At 46.9% G+C, this 20241-nt stretch overlaps 1 protein-coding gene across 1 annotated transcript in view; it reads right to left on the bottom strand.

Moving 5' to 3' along the window:
• gabbr2 (gamma-aminobutyric acid (GABA) B receptor, 2) overlaps positions 1–20241 on the bottom strand; it is a 161349-nt gene that overhangs the window by 23605 nt on the left and 117503 nt on the right. Inside the window, exons 12-13 of the mRNA XM_018731961.2 lie at positions 20023–20130; positions 12326–12448 (exon numbers count right to left, since the gene is read on the bottom strand). Of these exons, the coding sequence (XP_018587477.1) occupies positions 12326–12448; positions 20023–20130 (231 nt within the window). The remainder of the gene's footprint in view (positions 1–12325; positions 12449–20022; positions 20131–20241) is intronic.

Here is a 20241-nt window from a genome sequence, read left to right on the forward strand (position 1 = left end):
CTTTCCCCAAAATGAAAAGAGGCCGAAGGCGTGCGAAAAAGAGCAGTAGTAAACAGCCTACAAGCCAAGGAGTCAAGAACTTGGACAGAATCACGAAAAATGGCCCCTGTGCATGTGGAGCTGGAAACACTGTGCAAAAACACACACTTGCAGCTCCTTAAGGCTTGCTGAACATTCACGCGACAGATCGGCCGGCTTTCTGTCCAAGACGGCACGCTTCGAGAGCACCCCTGAGACACAGGACGCAGCAGTCCTGAAGAACTGCAGGATCCCCGACTTGTAGATGAAGAAAATCAGACACATCCAGTTGCAACTGAACAGGAAGCGAACGAATACATAACAACAGCGGCACGGCGTACTGCTGGATCAAAGCAGCGGAGGCAGACCTCTGTAATGAAGAGCCCGAGGGCCCATGGAGCTGGGGTCCATCCTGGAGCGGCACGGCGTCCTACTGCTGGCGTCACTCGGCATGTCGAGCCTGGCAGGAAGTCCGGCTCTGTGTCAGCCCCTCGCTCATGCGCTGGGTTTAATTATCCCGCTCGGCCCCGACCTGGAGCCCCCGGGCGGCCCACGTGATTAATGTTACCCACGACGGTGCGACAGTGAGCAGCCCCGACAGCGCAAAAAGAATCCACCCCTCCCGTCCACCTCCGAAACGCCTTTCGCGGGACAGCGCGACAGCCTGCTACAAGACACTGTTGATTTCCTGCCCTCCCAGCCATACAGGGGAGCCACCAGACCCCTCGCACATTTCTTACACAGCCATGGGGATGACAAGTGTTGAAGGACAGGACGCTCACAGCCTCCGATAGACAGGCGTGGATGAGCCCGGTTAGGGAGTCCTCTGTCGGCAGTCCTGCCGTGTGTGTCACTAGGTCAGTACGATCCACGCAACCGTCCTCAGTCAGCGGCCCCGACCCGCTCTTTGAGGAGGGTGGGACAGCACGGCCCCTCTATTGACTTATGGATGATGGCTCTGCTCTGCCAATAAACTCCCACACACACACTGTCACAATGAGGAATGCACCTGCACGGCATTTTTCTTCTTGTACGCACACCGAGTGCCAGTATTGTGCGCCAATCCTCAGTACGTCACAGGGGTCATTTCTGAAGTATGTTTGGGTTGCAGAGCGACACAGCGAGTCGCGCCGCTGTCCCACGGCGCCTGAGCGGTGCGAGAGGACATGGGTTCGATGCCCACTCGGTCTGCGTGGAGTTTGTATGTTCTCCCCTGTGTCTCTGCGTGGGTTTCTTCCGGGTGCTCTGGTTTCCTCCCACAGTCCAAAGCTATACTGTTCAGGTTCACCCATAGTGTGTGAGTGACAGAGAGAGAGAGTGTGTTCCACTGATGTATGGATGAGTGACCCAGTGTAAGTAGTGTATCTAGCAGTGTAAGTCACCATGGTGAATAAGGTGTGTGGACTCATAACAATACGTAGAGTTTGTTGGAAGTCGCTTTGGAGAAAAGTGTGTGCAAAATAAATAAGTGTAAATGTTTGAAATCAATGAAAAAACTAATGTGTGCGTGTGTGTGTGTGTGTGTGCGCGCATGGAGCGTTACGCTGACGTACAGCTGGTTGAACGGTCCTCGGTGGTTGAGCTCAGTATGTCTAGCATCGTAAGTCACGTCGAATAAGGGTGTCCACTGAAAATTACGTATGAATCATTTTACTTTGCTCTGGGTACGTAAAGACACGTGCTCTGAAACATAGCACCGAAAACGCTGCCAGCGTCTTTAAAAGAGAACATGTGTTGGTCCCAATAACTATCAGCGTACATTTCTGAACTGAGGACTTTTTCTGCCTTTTCCCACATGATCAGCAGCTGTTTCAGGTGCCAGTGAGACAGAAAAGTATTTTTTTTCTCCCCCCGCGGAGACTTACGGCACTCGCCTTAAAATAGCAGTCTGGAGAAAATCATTATTGACAGCGTCTTTTAAATCCTTTCCTCGTCGACGTTCCGTCGGAGGATGAAGCGACGCCGCAGAACCGAAATCTTACGCCCGACTTCCAGGATGCGCTCGGAATCGCGAAGAGCGGATTACGAGTGACTCGCGTGTGATTTTTGATAAACCGACTTTGCGCTCGGGCTAAGTATGCGTCGCAGGGCGTCGCGGCCTCGCGCTCGGCCTGCTCCCGAGAGACCGCCGTAACGACGGCGGGCTGTCCGAACGGCCGGATCAAAGGTGCCTTTGAGCCGCGTGCGGGAAAAGAGCAAATGCTGGGGAGCCACACCGCGCGCCGCGTTTCACTGCGGTAAATATTTGATGCGGCGCTGCGGCCTTATCGAAACGGCCAGCTAGTTTTGCCGGACACTGTGGGATGAAAAATGGATTGGTTTTGTGAATGAAATATTAATGCAATCATTACTCCTCTCTGTCCGCCTGCTAACAAAGCGGGGAATTTGTCCCGAGCGCGGGAGATCTCACGGCCCAATGTCCCACGGCCTCGGCCCGAGGAGAGGAGCGTGCTGGGTGATGTCTTCCTGCAGGTGTCCCCGCGTGTTTTTTACCCTAATTACCACCCCTGCCTAACACTTTTAAGTAAGTTCCGCTAGCACGGCCTGCGCTGCCGTAAGTTCCGCTGAGGATTGCTGAGCTAGCAGGAACAGGCATAGCTTGGATGTTCACCAGTCAGGCACGGAGGGCTACATTCGTACCCACGAAAAAACGCTGGATGCTTCCGCCTGTGTTCGCAGGCTTGCTCGAAAAGAGTTCACACCAGTCCATTTACTTCCGCAACTCAGTAATTGCGGGAATATATTCGTGCTGAGCTACGTCTCCCGCCACGATGGACGTTCTTGACCTGCGCTTAAATTGCAGCCGGAGGGATATCCTCACGCACATGCTCACAGGCGCTCTTGGGCCAGCGCCGACATGCAGGTCGCCCCCAAGTGCAGGCCACTCGCACGTCCTGCCTTTCTGAGCAGCGTTCCCTTGGACATCCCCTCTGGATACCTCGAAGAACACCTCACATCCCTTTTCATTTGGAGATCCTTTAATTGGCAAATCACGTCTCACTTCCACTCGATGTGCTGTCGCCTAGCAACCGCGGTCCAGGCAGAGCTGGCCTTCCTTCGGGTCCGGGATGGATGGCATTTTACAGAGAAGCGGTCGTACACGGGACAGCCGTGGGAACGGGGTGTGCGGAAGTGGAAGAAGCAGGCTAAGCACGGCGACTCCTGGTACACGAGCGCTGTGGGCCACTGATATTTCGTCCGTTTTGGGTTAAAAGAAATTTCAGACCAGAATTCAAACGGTACCCACTACCTGAAGCTGTTACAAACAGTCCTTTGCACTGCTGACAGACCCGAGCGGAGCAAAACGCTATTGTGTTTTCACGCCTTTCGGTCTGCATCGGGGATTTTTCCGAACTTCATTTCTGCGTCCCGTTGAATGTCAGGGTCAGTACGCTTCCCTGAGAACGACGCTTACTCCGACCTAAATGGTCAGCCCCCAGATGGGCACCATGACGCGAGTTGAGCCGTCTTCGCCGAAAATAACCCAGCTACGACCAGATTATTTTAAACTGGGCTGCCAAGAAATATTGTAGGACAGCTTTCATGGGTGCTTTAGCGTGCTGGAGGTGAGGGAATCGATGCACCAAAGTGCAGAGGAGTATGTGTAAGTTTGATTCTTGAGCGAGCAGCTCTACAGCCATTCAGTCACTGTAGTAAACCATGTCTCTGGTGATGGGTTGCTCTTTAACGAAGCGCTTAAGTGGCTTTCCTACCGAGTGGCGTCAATGAGACGGCTTGGCGGGCAGCTATTGTCCTTATGCCGCTTACTGAGAGCGGTCCAGGGCTGAGGAAATCTGTCATCGGGTCATTTACTTGAGGTTTTTGTTTGACGGTTTTATTCAATGCCAAGGAACACACTTCTTAAGGGTCACGACGGTTCTGACACTGTAAGACAAGAGGCCACTCTTGGCTTGAAAGGAGCGGAGCTTGAAGGTTTACGAAGGACTCTTTGGCACTAGTGAGGTATGACACGAAGGAAGAGCTTCCTTCGGCCCGCCTCGCTTGGAGATCTTCTTCTGAGGTGTCGACAGGATGCGTACAAGTTCTTTCTCAAAACACGCCCGTTCCTCGGTTTGCAAACCTCATTCATTCCTAGAAGATCCATTAGGCAAAATCAAGTACAGCCAAAAATCACCCAAAAATCTATAATCATAATTAGTCTCTCATCACAGAAAAGAATAAAAATTCTCAACAACTGCTATTAAACAATTGCAGATACTACAATAAAATACAATGGTGTATGTACCTACACATATGTATGGTGTATTAGACAAAAATATTACAAATGTGAAAGATTTTTCATATTTTCTCGTAAATTTTGCTAAACATAAGAAATAATCACCACAACCCTGCTGAGGACAAATTGGAGGGATGGATAATAATCAAGTTAACTAGTTAGTCAAAAAAAAGAAAACGAGGTGCCTAGTCTAGCGAAGGATTTAAATTAGTTTGATTTTCAGCACTAAATAATCAGAATGTACTGCACAGAACCAACCTGAGGGGCTGTATGAACTAAAAAAAGCATTAATTCCCACAATACTTAGTTCCATGAATATGTAAACATTAGACTGTCATGTGCCAAAATCGGGAGCTGACTGAAAAAGTTTGCTAAAATAAATTTGCCGCATATACAATATCCTGCAAAAATATCGATTTTACACCAGGTTTAAAGATGTAACTCCATGGTTTTGCAAACACGCACTCGTGTGTGTGTGTGTGTGTGTGTGTGTGTGTGTGTGCGTGCAAAAAATCATAACTCAAATGCTTGCCAATCAAAGGAAGGGAATACTCTGCATTTCATAAACGCATGGGTATAGTACACTGCATGCATTTCCTTTATTGTTATGTGACATTAACGCCCATCATTCAGCACTCACTCACACACACATTTTCTGAACCACTTGTCCCATACGGGGTCGCGGGGAACCGGAGCCTAACCCGGCAACTCAGGGCGTAAGGCCGGAGGGGGAGGGGACACACCCAGGACGGGACGCCAGTCCGTCGCAAGGCAACCCAAGTGGGACTCGAGCCCAAGACCCACCGGAGAGCAGGACCCGGTCTACCCACTGCGCCACCGCGCCCCCCTCCGCTCAGCACTCATTATTCCTAAACCATAAAACTGTTGTTTGAGGACTGTTCCCGCAAATGTGTGAAAATCGAGTGGTGACAGTGAATTTTCCAATCGGCACGGCTGAGAGGCACGTGTGCGCAGTGAAGCGCCGGGTGCGAGCACTTGGAAAAATCCATTCTGACAGCCTCTAAGCAGAGCTGTCATAACCGTAGCGGCTCCGGGACCGGGAGCGCCTGGTCCGAACGGGAACCGATAAGGGCTCGAGGTTGTGGCCTGGCCTCAAATTGCCCATCTGATGTGGAAATTGGGATTTGAGAATCTAAAAGGGATATTACCGGGGCTGCGCCTCCACACACGTTGCAAAGGCTTTTCGTCTCTTCTGCAGGGGAGAGCAGTCTGAAAGAGCGGCTCTTCCTGCCGCTGCATGGTTCAAGTGCACGCATAGCTGCTTTTTTTTTTTTGCTATTGTGGAATTTGCTAGAGCTCGTCCTCTCGCTTGTCAGATGGCGCTACCAAATGTGACGGCATCCTTGCTGCCATGGTCTTCTACGCAGCGCCTGGAACTCAGCTCCAGTAATGGCTATCAACCTCACCGCCGGGCGCTCCGAGCTGGTCACGGGCACGTCCCCCCCAACCCGCTAAAACCGGAAAAAAGATGCAGGCGTGCGTCGTGTGGTTCGTCAGGCCCGGATGAGCTCAAGATTCTGAGACTGACTGATTTCGTTTCTTTTTTCTCCAAACCTTCACATCCTCTTCCCTTCCCATGGGGTGAGCGCGGTTGGGAGAGACAGAGAGAGGAAGTGAAACCCCGACTGGCACCCTGCTTTCACACCGGTACCACAGCCACTTCCCGTATCTGCAGTCACCAGCGGCACCTAATGAGCTCTTTCATGTTCAGACCAATTACTTCGAATATTAAAAGTCCTCCTTAAAGTGCATTTACACATCAAAGGCACCAGTGAGTCACTCGACATGCGCCATTCTGCTGCAGAGGACACCAGCGCCCTTCTCACATGTTGCCGACAGAAAAAAACAGGAATATATGTCATAAAGAGGCCCCTGGGTGCACGCGGCTGTGTCGCAGGTCTGAATAACATTCTTGAACCCTTACTTTATTTGTGCCCGAAACACGGACGGATCGGCACGGGTTTATTGGTGTCAGAACTATGGCTGTTGCCATGGTGACGCCATACCGCAATACTCCTTGCAGCTCGCGTTCACTGCTGCATGGAACAGAGGAGGAGGAATCAGAAGAGCTGCTGGAATGTTAATGAGCTGCCCGATGGCTTGTCTTTCATCACCGCGATGGGGGGGTGGCAGGTGAGCCCAGGAAGTGGAGAGCCAGCGATCGTCTCCAAAGGTGTTTACACAAGTGCACCTGCAATGTGGGCACCGCCCATGGCCACCTGCACGCAAGTGTGAAGCCCTGCCGTATCGTAGATGCAGCTAAGCCTTTGGCTGCGTTCAGCTCTGAGGCATCGTGCAAAATTGTGCAGAAACTGTGGATTAACCGAACGACATGTCCAAACCTCCCATCACGCAGCTGCCTTGGGCTGCTGTGCCCTTGACCGAAGCAAGCCATGCGTGGCGATGTGGTATAAACAAGTTGAGCAGGTTGCGTAGTGATCAGAGCTCCTACCTTGCACTAGAAGGACCTGGGATTTAACCCCATCTCCTGCAGTAATAGTCCCGAGCAAGATACCTTGAACTGATACACTAAACGTTACCTTGCTATATAAATGTCTAAAACAGTATCAGTTGGTCTAGAGAAAAGGGTCAGTTAAACAACTGTCAATAAAATGAAAAAACATTTTCTGCATATTCGCTTGGGATTCCAAAAGATTCCAAAGACTTGCAGAAGAACGTAATAGTAAAGCACTGCCATGCTCTCCCCTACTGTGAAAATCACAAAAGAGGTTGCCTTGCATCGACTTTGACTTGATGGCGTTTACCCTTATCTTGCCCCGACTGCATCGTTTGATCCCTGGACCAGCCTTTTAACAGCACATCATATCGCGCCGGGGTGTTTTATGGTGCCGCGTACACCGTAAAAACCACACCAACTTACTCGTATTCTATTTTATAGTAATTTTATTAGACTCTCTACCAGAGGTGAACCTGTGTTTAGGACCTCTTGTTGCCTGCAGAATTTAGATTGTCGAACTTGACGATCAGCTACGCATCAGGATTTAGATATGAAACCATACACACAGACTGGGCTGAAGGAACCTGTTTCTCCGCTCAATATATTTCAGTGTTCAAAATTCTTGCTTCCCTAGCCAAGCAACATAAGATTATTCCATTTACATAACATTGATAACCAAGTAAGCCACATAGGTGGTAGTTATTCCAGAGTTCAGTAGAGAGTTCAATACTGCATCTGACTACTTTCAGAATCAGTTAAACCTGCCTGAGAAAATATGCAGGGATCCAGACCTCTGTAAGGCAGTAGTGTGGGTCCTTGTGTACCTCTGATTTGAAATGTGAGACTTGAGGGCTCCTGTAACGCAGCTTCCAGGTGAGCGGCGCGGTATGATTGTTCGTGGTGCAAACAAGTGCCAAGGGACATGCCAGTGCAGCTGCATGTGCCAGGCCCCCTGGGCATCAGGGGGTATTGCAGCAGTAGAGCGCCTTGTTTTTCCCCTTCCTTTGCACAGATTCTCAGCTGGCTCAATCTCCCCCTCCCCAAGCACCCCCGTCCACTCCTCCACCCCTTTCAGCTCCCTTCTCAGTGCTTTAGAAACCACACGCTACTCATATGGTGCCAGGTGGTGCCTGAGCCTGGGTCTCTTTCAGTGACCTGGCAGTAGAACAGGGCCCAGATTGCCAACAGACCTCCTGCTGTCCTTTCCACTCCCGCCAGCCCATTGCCGCTGGCCTTGGTGCTTTACACTGCTCTTTTAGGGTTTTCTGCTGATTATAAGAAGATCTGAATCAAAGACAACTATATGCTTACTGAAACGGGTAGTGTCCACCAGACAGAGCATGGGCAGCCTGGAAGGCTCTATAACCCAAACAAATTGGATCCATAATGAGTTAATCCATAATTAAGACACCTTGATGAAATGTTCTATTTTGGAGTGTATCCTCAGGTCACAGCCCTCATTGGGGACCCATCATGTCCAACCAAGTGCCAAGGTTGTGCTTTCTTGGTCAAATACAGGTGTAGGCATGAAGGTATGCAGACTTGGTGGTGACACCTGCTGGAACTGAAACCCAGGTACCCTGGATGGCTTCCAGAGCCTGAGATTCAAGCAGTCTAGCCAGCGGAAAACTTTCTCAGGGCTCTCTGGGCTGGTTGGCTCGATGACTGGAAGAGGCACAACATTGGTAATGTTTCTCAGGCTCCAGAGTTTGGTTCTGCAAGAGGAGTTAATAGCCTGTGCCCTCTGCCATCAATCTCAGCTAATCTCACCCGTGGTCCCGGAGGGAGTCCACCCAGCTAAGTCCCACCACAGTGTAGCCCTGCCTGGGATCCCGGATCAGCCCCCGCTGCTAGAGGAACCAATACTTTGGCCCAGAAGATGTCCCTGGCAGCCCTACAGCCAGGCCACAGATACGGCCATGCAGATGATGTCGGGTGGGGGGGATACTATATTTTTAACCAGACCAAGCAATCCCTAAGGAGGTGATTAGACTATTCTACCATGCTGGACTAGACCTGCTTACACTCTGTATTTAAATGTTACTTCTAGCAAAAAAATGCGCTGTCTCAATAGCAGTCTTCTCAGCAAAACGATGACAACACACAGTCCAGCCTCTTGAACATCTGCAGGATCACGACACAATGATTCATACAACAGCTATCATTCCACCACCATCCATACGCGACAGCCAAAAACTCTCACTGGAAATTCCAGTTCATTCCTAGAGCTATCAGTCTGCATTTTGTAGCTGTATGTTGGGCATTTCAGTTGGCTTCCACGCAACGCATGGCACAAAAACGTTGCACGGCCGCTATCCTCAGGAACTTCAGTGATAAGTGCTTCTCTGGACCATGGAAAGGCCATTTCCATCACAGGAGAGCGAATGTCTCAGAAAACACCGACCCCCACCTGCGTTTTCACCCCCACACAAAGGCGTGCAAACAAACATGAAACGTAGCTCCAAAGTTCAATACCTTCAAAGGTGGGCGAGATGCCTTCGTCATGGGGTTGTCTTTCATCGTGGAAACCCACTGACCTGCAGGCTACAGGGCTCATCCGAAAGAGCCCTTTAGCTCTTTAAACAGCTTCTGAAAAGATGGTGGGATTCCAGGGGCCCTGTGCAATCCCTATGGGTGGGTGTCCGTGGTATTAAAGGTTCCAATTAACCGGAACACCTAACTCGGCTCTGGTTTAAAAGTGGATTCTCGCAGACCTCCCGTCATGCTGCTTCTGCTCTATTCCAGAAATAACATTAAAGAAAACACCAGCAGCAGTGGAGAAAATATTCAAGAAACGTGCAAAGGTGTGAAAAATGTTGATTCTCACATCATGTGTGTTGTTTCAATGTGCTTCAGCCCAGCGCTGCTCATGCTGTCTTTTATTTTCCAGCCGACCTGTTAATTCATTCAGCTCAATTAACATATTAACTGAAACCAGATCCGGATCTGACATCCCTTGCCAGTCGTCCTCAGGACTCAGCAGTCAGTTGTGAGGGGGGGGGGAAACTTATGGGGCATTTTGTATTTTTCGAAAATACACTAGCAAATTGTTGCCTCTAATCCTAATCAACGGTGCTAATGTTAAGTAATTAATTAAAAGTAGACTTTCAGCAAATAAAGAAGTGCGCAAGATGGATAGATTCCAAAGACCAGGGATAGAAACAAAGTCTCTAAATAACTCATAATAACATTTTATGCATATTCATATACCAGCACATGCTGTTTTACAGTTACTGAATAATTTGCATTGCATGAATAATGTGCATTGCAGACAAATGACATTTTGAAAAATGCAACTGGAGGTGCAGCTGAAATGGAGTAAATCCATGGACTGTTGTTCTGTTTGTGTACAAGAGTAGTGAAGTCAGACAAGCAGCAGGACAGGTCACCTAGCGCTAACCCTAACCTTGACCTTGGACAACCTCTAACCCTAACCCTAACCCTGAATAGGGCACTGAGCCAAAAGCCTCCTGTCCACTGAGGTCGACAAGCCTGTCGAATTAGCACGCGCACCATTTTAAAACTTTTGACTCGTAACTGGCAGGATCAAATCCCAAGGTAGCCCCAGAGTTATAGCCGTGAGCAAGCAATTTAACCTACATGGCTTCTGCAGACACACAGCAAGGTTCATTCGTGAAACCATATGTTACTCTGGAGAACAGTGTCCTCCAAAGCAGGAGAGTAGGAAACTAAAGCATTCTGGAGGCATCCTAAGCATTCCTGATGAGAGAAGCATCTTACACAAGTGTATAGAGTTATTCTATTGAGTAACTGTAGCTACACCCCTTCAACCCCATCCCTACTCTCGTATCTTCTGGCCCTGACCTGTTACTGGCAATTTGACTAGTTGTCAGGGCAGATCAGCAGCGCCATGCCTGGGGGATGAGGGTGGGCAGCAGAGGGATGGAGCGCCACAGAGCCCCGGAGGTGCTCCTTGTTAGTGTCCCGACCTGAGAGAATCCCGTCACAGAGCATCAGTGCTCAAACGCTTCACAGGACGGGGTGTGAATTAAGGGCTGGAGGGCTACATGCATCCTCAGCGCTTTAGAGTGGACCGCATCTCCAAGTTTTCCTTGCACCTTTTGCCTTTCGATGTCCGGCGGTGTTTGCTTTGATTATTGAGACCTCTCTGTACACGCACCTAATCCGAACCACGAGGATGACGAACGCTGCTTGATGTCTGGCCGTCGTGTTGGCGGTTTTGGTTATTTCCCCTCAAGCTTGCAAACTCACAGTGGGGTTTGTTTGCTGTATTGTTCGGCAGCAGAGCCGTAGCTGGCATCATCTCAAAACACATCGCAGCGCTCTCTTGGTGCGAAACAATTGGATTCCACAATGTGTGATGCTTCGGCTATTTGTTTGTTTATATTCGGGACTTATGTAAGTATATTTCCCTGAAAATAAAAATAAACACTGCCCTGAAATATCATTACATCTGTGCTCAGAGCCCCTCAGTGTGACTCCTACTCTGGCTCCCTGGATATTACCTCTGCGCAAGAAATCGGGGGGACTTGAGCCAAGTGCTTCTTTCCGATGGTCCCAGCCAACTTCCCCCACCCACACCCGTCTCCTCAAATACCCAACTATCTCCAGCTCAATTCCTGGTCCCCTGAAACAGAAAGCGGGAAGGCTGGGCTCGTCCAGGCCTCCAGATCAATCCCACAAGACTCATAGCCACACTACAGCAAAACAGGACAAGCAGGGTCTACAATGAATGAAGAGCCGCGAGCTGCGGACTTGATAAAGGCTATCGTTGTAATGAAAGGGGACATATGATCTGATTCAGTGTGGAGTGTGAGCTGATTTAAAGTGAAGAGATTCAGTCTGTAGTAATTAGTTCCAGGGTAAATAAGAAAAAAATCAATCGCTGCAAGGCAATGCAGCTGAAAGATTGTTTAAGCAATGCCCTTGTCTTCCATATCTAAGGCCATGTAAGGCCACGGCTGACAGAAAGCTGAACATCAGTCTACCCCGAAAAAGGTGCTGCATGAGTCTGGTACTATTCTTAACTACACAATATAAATCAATAGGTAAATGTAAAAAAAAAAAAGGTGTAACCCGAATGGAACAGGCATCATACTTAACAAGAATGAATCGACATGATTTGCTGTGCACAATTATGTATGATATTATACCTTTTCTATGTTTCACATACAGGCGAATATATAGATGATGAATGAGCAGCAGCGTGACTGCAGTGTCCCTTCCATGCAGGCAAACAGCAATTTTCCCACTATTAAATCTGTATAAAATCAATAGCTGCTCCCTCTTGGTTTGGTGTCAGCGGTGATTCTGTGCAACTCCTGCACACTGCATCAAGGAATAACAAGTGTAATTAAATGCACCACGGGTAGCTTTGAGTCAACTTAAGGGACTGACTTCTTTCTCTGGACTTTTTTAATCATCATGCATCGGGGCAATTAGAACTTCCCCGGTTATAAAACCATAAACCAAATTTTATAAAGTAAGAAATGAAGCGAACAACAAAACCATTCCACAAAGCACGGATATTGACTAGCTCTAGAAGGCAACCGCTCAGATGGTTAGGGATGACGCGTATCTGTGAGGTGGGTGGATAACCACAGACGTACCTCCAGACTGTACTCCTCCACGGTCCTTTTCAGGGGGTCCACTATTTGCCAGCAAATGAGGATGCAGAGGTCAATAAGCAGCATCCCCCCCACGATGATCAGCAGCTTCTGGTCCTTGATGATCTGGATGGGGGAAAACCAGGATGGCGAAAAGCTGAGGACCGGCAGAGGGAAGGCCCTCCTGTAACCCCTGACCCCCCGTCACCCATTCCTCGTCACCACAGTTGCATGCAGACACATCTCTGCGCTCCTGCACCCTGAACTTTGCCACATGAAAGCTGCATCTACGGATCTCCTTTTTCACAGCATTTGACCCAGTTGGGAAAAATCAAAGAAAAGGTCAGCCAACACAGGGAGGAGTGCGCTTCACAGGAACCGGGGCTGCACAAAGCCACGGCTGTTTTTGCAATGAAACCGAGCCGCTTTTGATCCGCCGTCCAAAGGCTTGCAGCCCGGACAAACCTCCCGTTCCAACGCTTCTCTGCGTCGGACAGCCCAAGGCGGGAGAAGGAGGTCTGTTTTTGGAGAGCGACGGGGAGGTTTGCTAGAGGTTTGAGATCTCCAGCACGTTATCTTACTGCAAGCATCAGAAGTTTCAAAAGGTCCTCAAAGTTCTTCTTTGCTGAAAACTGAGTTTTTTAAAAAGATAAAGTTGAACTGAAAAGATGGAATCGTTAACCTGAGAGCCAACGCACTTCCTTTGTTACAACTCTGCTGCTAAAATGATTTTACGTCAAGAGAACAGCTGATATTGCCAATAAAAGAAGAGACTATTCCCATAGGTTTTTTTTTCTTTTCTGCTGTTTTTTTTATATGCAATCTGACGCTGACATCCTCTTAAATATGCAACTCTTCTTCAGATAAATCCCTGTCTCATTTGATGCCGAAAATTAAACAAGCCTTTTCATTTGAATCAAAGGTGAGAGAGAAACTAAAAATGTTCCCAAGCCTTGTCACTCAACTCAACTTTTGCACCCTGACAGAAAGTAGGCAGCTATAGCACGGCTAATGCCGAACACAGATTTTTTTCCTCCCTAAATAAAAATAGCCAAACGCTTCTTTTAATGGAGGGTGTGGTGGTGAGGTGGATTCAGCCGGTGTCCGCTGTGTGGCGGGTCCGGGGGTCGAGTCCTGCCTGGGGCGCCCTGCGACAGACTGGTGTCCCGTCCAGGATGTGCCCCCTCCCCCTTTGGCCTTGTGTCCTGTGTTGCTGGGTAAGGCTCTGGCTCACTGCAACCCCACTTGGGACAAGTGGTTATTGACAATGGGTGGGTGGATGGACTTCTCTCAATATTTCTCTACACTGAACGTATCCTGTTCAAAACATCTTCAAAAACCAAGTAAAAAAAACCCCTTTTTTTCAACATTTGAAAATAAGTGCTCCCAGCCTATATCAGAAGTTCTGAGGTCTCATATAATTATAGAACAGAGGCCCAGCTGTAAGTGTGCAGAATATCTCTTAGTGGGTGCGCAACACAAGTGCTGCGAAGGGCCAGTTAAGTGGCTGTGAAGCCCCATGAAAGAACCCATCCTGCAGCGAGATTCTGTCATTAACACACTATCGTGACAATACAGAGGAGAGGTCACAACGGGGACTCGTAGCGCTGCCTGCCGTCTGCCCCGCATGAATACAAAGCACAGTTTACACCAGGGGCTCCAGCCGCGTGCGTTGGGATGGGGGGGGGGGGGAGGAGGGGGGCGCCGTCACCCCCCGTGGCACTCTGATGCAGCTTTTTGGCTTTATTCCTGGCAAATTTACAAACTCCATCCTTAATGAGGCCGATCATAACGGATTAATCAATCGCCCGCGATTCACAAGATGCATTACGCTGCCATCTCCTTAATGAATTTAAGCGCTCCTCTTGGGAGCAGTGACACACACAAAACTGGTAGCGCTGAAAGATTAATTCGCTTGCAGGGGGCAGCACAACTGTGCCATTAAGTTCACTCCAAAGGGCTCACTCTGCAAGTGGGAAATTATTTCTTTGATTATATAAACACGAGACTATGTATCTAAGAGAGGGCGAATTGTAAAGTGGAAACCTGTAATACTGCTCAACGGATTATGTTCTTCAAGAATAAATGCTTTGCAGCACAATAATTAGGCCCCAAAAGACGAGTTAGAGAAAGTATACAAAGAGCATCCCATATATCTGTACAGCTGTACTTGCGATGTACAACCAGCCTATATTATTGGCTGTCTCAGATAAACATATTTTATTTAAAAAAAAAATAAATAAATTTTTTGAGGCACTTATTGGCATCAAGTACATACAGTTAATATGTACACTTACATTTCATTTACTTAGCAGACACTTTTGTCCAAAGATACTTCCAATGAACTCTATGTAGTGTTACTAGCCCACACACCTTATTCACCGCGGTGACTTACACTGCTAGATGCACTACTTACAATGGGTCACTCATCCATATATCAGTGGAACACACTCTTTCTGTCACTCACACACTATGGGTGAACCTGAACATCATGTCTTTGGACTGTGAGAGGAAACCAGAGCACCCAGAGAAAATCCACACAGACACAGGGAGAACATATAAACTCCACACAGACTGAGCAGGGATCGAACCCACATCCTCTCGCATGACCCAGGTGCTGTGAGAGAGCAGCCTTACTCACTGTGCCACCCACTTATGAGCCACTGCTGTTCTCTACCTACTCCAAGAAAAGTAGCTCGCGTAGCTTGTGCTGCTGTGCATGTTGTTGTCCAGCGCAGTGTCTTTTTACTTGTTTACACTACTGTTTATGTGCTGTATTTTGTGCTATTCCTACAGTGTCTCAAAAATATATACACACTTTTGTTTAACTATCTTAAAACTCTGTAATGTAATGCAGAGAAATGCAACAGTGAATCGAACATTGTACTTCATGAAATGCATTACATTCTGGTTCTAAAGATGTCCATCAATATCTTCTGTGAAAGTGTATATATTCTTTGAGACACTTTGTATATCCTTATCCAGTGCATTAGAAATATTGAATCACCTTGGACAGAGGGATCAGCTGAGTAATTGTTGATAATAATCTATATATGTGCACTTCCCTCCTCTGGGTGTCAACAGGGTGAGCTCACAAGGCTGATACCTGTCAGGCTTTGCCATATTGCACTGGCTGGACAACTAAAGACCCCCTGATGACCAAATGAGGTAGTTTGGGCAACCACCTGAACCACTAATACCTGATTGTACTGCATAGGGTCAGAACTCCATAGGTTTTGTATCCTCCTCTACCAGCAGTATGAGTTTTGTCTTCTCTTCACTGTTTTGGCAGTTTTCCCGCACTATAATCTTTTGAACAATGTTTTATTGCTAATGATATCCATAGCACGTAGTTCCCCACTACCCTATGTTAAGTGCCCCTTGGCAACATGTTGGGAAGGGGACTGTACAGAAAATCAAATTAAACTGAACTGAATTGAATTGAATTGAATTGAATTGAACTGAATTCAATTCAATTCAATTCAATTCAATCCAATCCAATCCAATTGACAGCTGGATAAGAGACCCAGCAGACTATCGGCGAGTTCAACATCTTATCCATCTTCCGAAAGGATGTGGTGCCGAATGTTTTTTTCCTTTGATGTAGCTCTGGTCAGCTGAAATAAGGATATTACACCTTATAGAGACTGTATTTCCTCAAAAGCCAGCTAGATATACAGACACATCAAAGCACAGTGTAAAATATCCTCCATCTACCATCTCCCTTACCGGAATCAAAGTTTGTGCTGCTGGTATTGGAGGATGCAGCGCTCAAGCTGTCACAGGGTTTTAACTATTACTGTGGTTTTAGTATGCTGCAGCTTACAGCATCTGACTGGATCCATTTCCTCGTCATCATGGATTTTTCTTCAAAAGTAGTCCAGGGTAGCAAGTTGACATATTAAGCCTGCTTCGACCGCTTAGAGAATCAGAGAATATAATCAGCCTTGGGGGATTCAATCCATGGCATTTCTTCTTTAAGTTTGAGTAACAAATGTAAGGATTATGGTACTTTAATTTCCTACAGAACATAATGAGTTCAAGGTTCAGGGTAAGGTTCAAATTTATTCGAGTCCGCAAAATGAATAATATATTCATTAGTTTCTAATTAACTTAGCTTGCTGACTGGGCATTGACCTGCCGATGAATATGCAATCATTTAATCAAACTTGAGTTGTTCAAGGGAATCCATTGATCGAGATGACATTTCATTGTCAGCAAAATACAAAGGTTTCAAAAATGAAAACAAATTGTTTATCAGTCAACAGACTAAAAAAGCATCCAATACAAACTACTTTTAAATTTGTTTATTCGGCAGACACTCGTCTCCAAAGTACAAATCGGAGTAAATAAGAGTGCTTTTTTGAGGAAGAGGCAAAGAGCTTTAGATACAGCCGTGACTGTTGAGGCACAGATAGTGTGTCGGATACCACAGTTTTTGCTGGCGCAGCTGAAAATAGAAGTGACAGAAAATACAAGGGTGATTGTGACAGGTAACGCAAGTTTATGAAGCTATTAGGAGATCAGTATAGAAGTGGGTCTGAAAGAAATATGTTTGGAGCTTTGAATCCTAAAAGGGATTTAGCAGCTCTGAGGGACAGAGGGATGATCTGCTCTCAACATTTTATCACACGGGAGACAATATTGAGAAGCTACATACTTTTGAATTTGGAAACACAGAAATGTAAACTTTGTACATCAGTGCTGGCTAAGCACCTGGATCCATTCTGATCCCATGTCCAGATCTAAACATAACTCACACTGACCAACACTTGAGTGGGTTTTTACTGTCATTCCCCTATATAGCTTGTTTACAGTGGAACGAAATGTCGTTTCTCTGGGACCACGGTGCAACACAGAACAGTACGCAAGACTACATAGAGTGCAAATACACAGCGGTGTGAGATGAGTGCAGGACAATAAATATACAGGACAGAACAGTAGATACACAGGACAATAAATTCACAGGACATGGGCCGTAAACTGTTTGTAGTTTTGCGGTAGTCTGGACATCCTAGACTTTTCTGAGAAAAGCAGGGTATGTTCAGATCACATTTAGATGATGCCTTTCTCCAAAGCAACTGACAATGTTAAGGTCCTTATAATGATCTGCCCATGTATACAGCTGGGGAATGTTGCTGGTGCAATCGACGGTAAGTACCTTGCTCAAGGGTACAACAGCCAGAGGTGGGGATCCAACATGTGACCTTCAGGTTCAAAGGCAGTAGCTTTACCCACTACGCTCCCAGCTGTCCCTCACTGTCCCGGCTGTCACCACAAATAATAATGCTAGTGTGCAAAAGCTAACAATAAGCGAATAAAAAGAACGCGGACCTCGTCTAACCATCTCATTAGATGGAGAAAAGAAGGAGGAAGCTTAATATTCTCTAGACTTAAAAAAAAAAAAAAAAAAAAAATTTATAAAAACGCATTATAAACATTTGATGGATAAAGCAAGGATGCAAATGAGCCGACACAGCGACCTGTTGCATGCGAGTGTGTTAAAGTGCGGAAGAGCCTGGCTCTCCTTAATCAAGCAGTGGGGAGGAGTGCAGCACGTTTTCACTTTAAAACTGTCTAGTGCCATGTCGCATTAGTGGCCTGCTGCTCCGACGCGCTTCATCGCTAGCCCACTTTAACAGTTTGATTTTGTCTGACAAAGGAGGTAATTTGATAGCAGAGCCAGGTTTGCAGGGTGAATCTGCGGAGCCACCTGATTCGTTTGGCAGCGGTTGTATCGATGTGTTTCTCCGGAGAGACCGCAGAGAATACGAGCGGCGGGACACAAACTTACGAGGCACTCGCGAGACCCCACTGCAGGGGACAAAGAAGGTTGAAGCTGGTGCTGTTCTCAGTTATTTTGATGCAACTTCCGACTGTTAAAGACTAAAAAAAAAAAGAAAAATTGGAACAAAATTGCTCATAACCAGAGTCTGCACAATATTACTAGCTGTGTAGGACTTACAGCAGGAAATCCAAACTGAGTCATTTCTTACAGAGAAGGACAAACCAACCAAAAGGTTTGCTGAGCTCTACTTATCCATGCATTTGTATTATTTATCTGTCTAATTCATCATTTATCCGTCTGCTCTTGCAAAGGCATCCCGCATCAGTTCAGTGTGAATTTAAATGAACGGGAATATAAGCTGTAAATAGTGCATGCTGGTAGGGGACTTCTCTGCAGTCTACAAGTCCATATTGTTATGTAAAAGACCATAAATAAGTAGATTATAATTTCTTGATAACGTTTCACCTTATTAAAGGGAGAAAAGCACCGCTGTGTTTGTGGCATTCGCCTCTTTGTTTATTTTGAAGAGTGGGGATCGCTGAGGGAGATGGCGACGTGCTACTAGTCGAGGCCTTTGATTTGACGAGAACGAGAGGCGGTGGCGGGGGGTGGGGGACGTGCCACTCTGCTGTTACATTAACAACACGCTGCTCTTTCCGACGACGCCCACTCTCCCCATCATAGCCGTCCTCCCACACTCTTTTCCAGATGTCGAATCTAAAAATAGTTGGGGAAACGCAAGGCCAGGAGGGTGATGCCACTAAGAGCTAGCTGTGTTTTACATAATCGGGCAAACGACACAACATCTTGACACTTCTTGGCATTCTTCCTGACCAAAGACGCAAAGTGACATAAAGCACACTTGTACTTATTTTGTATAGCAGTGTTTTTAATTCTGTAATGATTTAATTCTAGTAGTGATTCCATAAAGACAGTGGGAGAAGTACAGCATCTACTGGCAGCGCTCATTAAAAGCATATTCCAGAGCACATCAGTGGTCAGGGTAACTGTTGTCATGCTCCAATGCGCATTCCCATGTGTGACAATCCTCTCTGGCACCTGTGCGTTCGGGGAGCTAAGTGGCTGTGATCTCATTATTATCATTATTATACTCGTGTGTACGCTAATAGAGGCGCACGAGCGAGACGTGGCCGCGGCGCTTATCTGCCACTGGCACGCTCAACATCATCGGCGTTAGACGCGCCCCTTTTTTTTTTTAGAAGTCGGACGGATTTTTAGCATTTCTTTAAAATATTTTTTATAATTAGGGTTTTTTCATATTGATTATTTTCACTGTGTGACCAGGTGAGGGAAAAAAAGAGGAAACTCTGCATCTGTGCCACATACCTGCTGCATAAAGGGTGCTGACAGCCCTAGGAGAAGTAGGACAGGGATGGTCAAGTGACTCACTCACCAGCCACCGAGCTGTTTTATAATACATGCTCGAGCTTCATTTAGTGCAATATTTAACATCTCTAGTGGTGTGCAGTTGTTTGTACTGAAATGGTCCTAAAAGGTAGCTAAAAACAAGACAATTGCTTTTCTATCTCTGAGCTTATCCACCTATGGTTACAGTCCTCAGATATTTAATAGATACCGCTGTCAATTACTGAACCTGTTTTTTTTGTAAGGACCTATTTCCCAACAAAGAGGTCAGTCGGAAATCGGGAGAAATCGGAAGGTGATGTTTGTGTCTATCCGAGCTAGACGTCAGAGAAACCCTGAAAGACATTTTTGGTATGTGAAAGTTGCTGAGATCAGCAACAGTTCTGTTCATCCAAACACTAGTTGAATATGTGCTCCGAATGGTTTAAGCATCAGATGCAGGAAATCCACGATGCAGAATCATGCAACACAAAAAGGTATGACCTACAATGGCTGTAAACAGGGAAAAAAAGATCCCACTCTTTACCTTCTTCTTCATCTTGACATTCTTGAAGATGGCATGTACTCTCCAGGTCTTGGCAAACATGGCTCCAAATGCAGTTGTGTAGCCTACAATCAGGATCCAGGTACGAACCTGCACAGGAAGAGAAGTTCACATGTCCTTACAACTACGTGTAATGGGTTTTGAACTATGAGAAGAACCAATACTATAATAAGCTCTGATTGTGTAAATATGGATACATGT

Source organism: Scleropages formosus, chromosome 23, assembly GCF_900964775.1.
Source record: "Scleropages formosus chromosome 23, fSclFor1.1, whole genome shotgun sequence".
NCBI lineage: Eukaryota > Metazoa > Chordata > Actinopteri > Osteoglossiformes > Osteoglossidae > Scleropages > Scleropages formosus.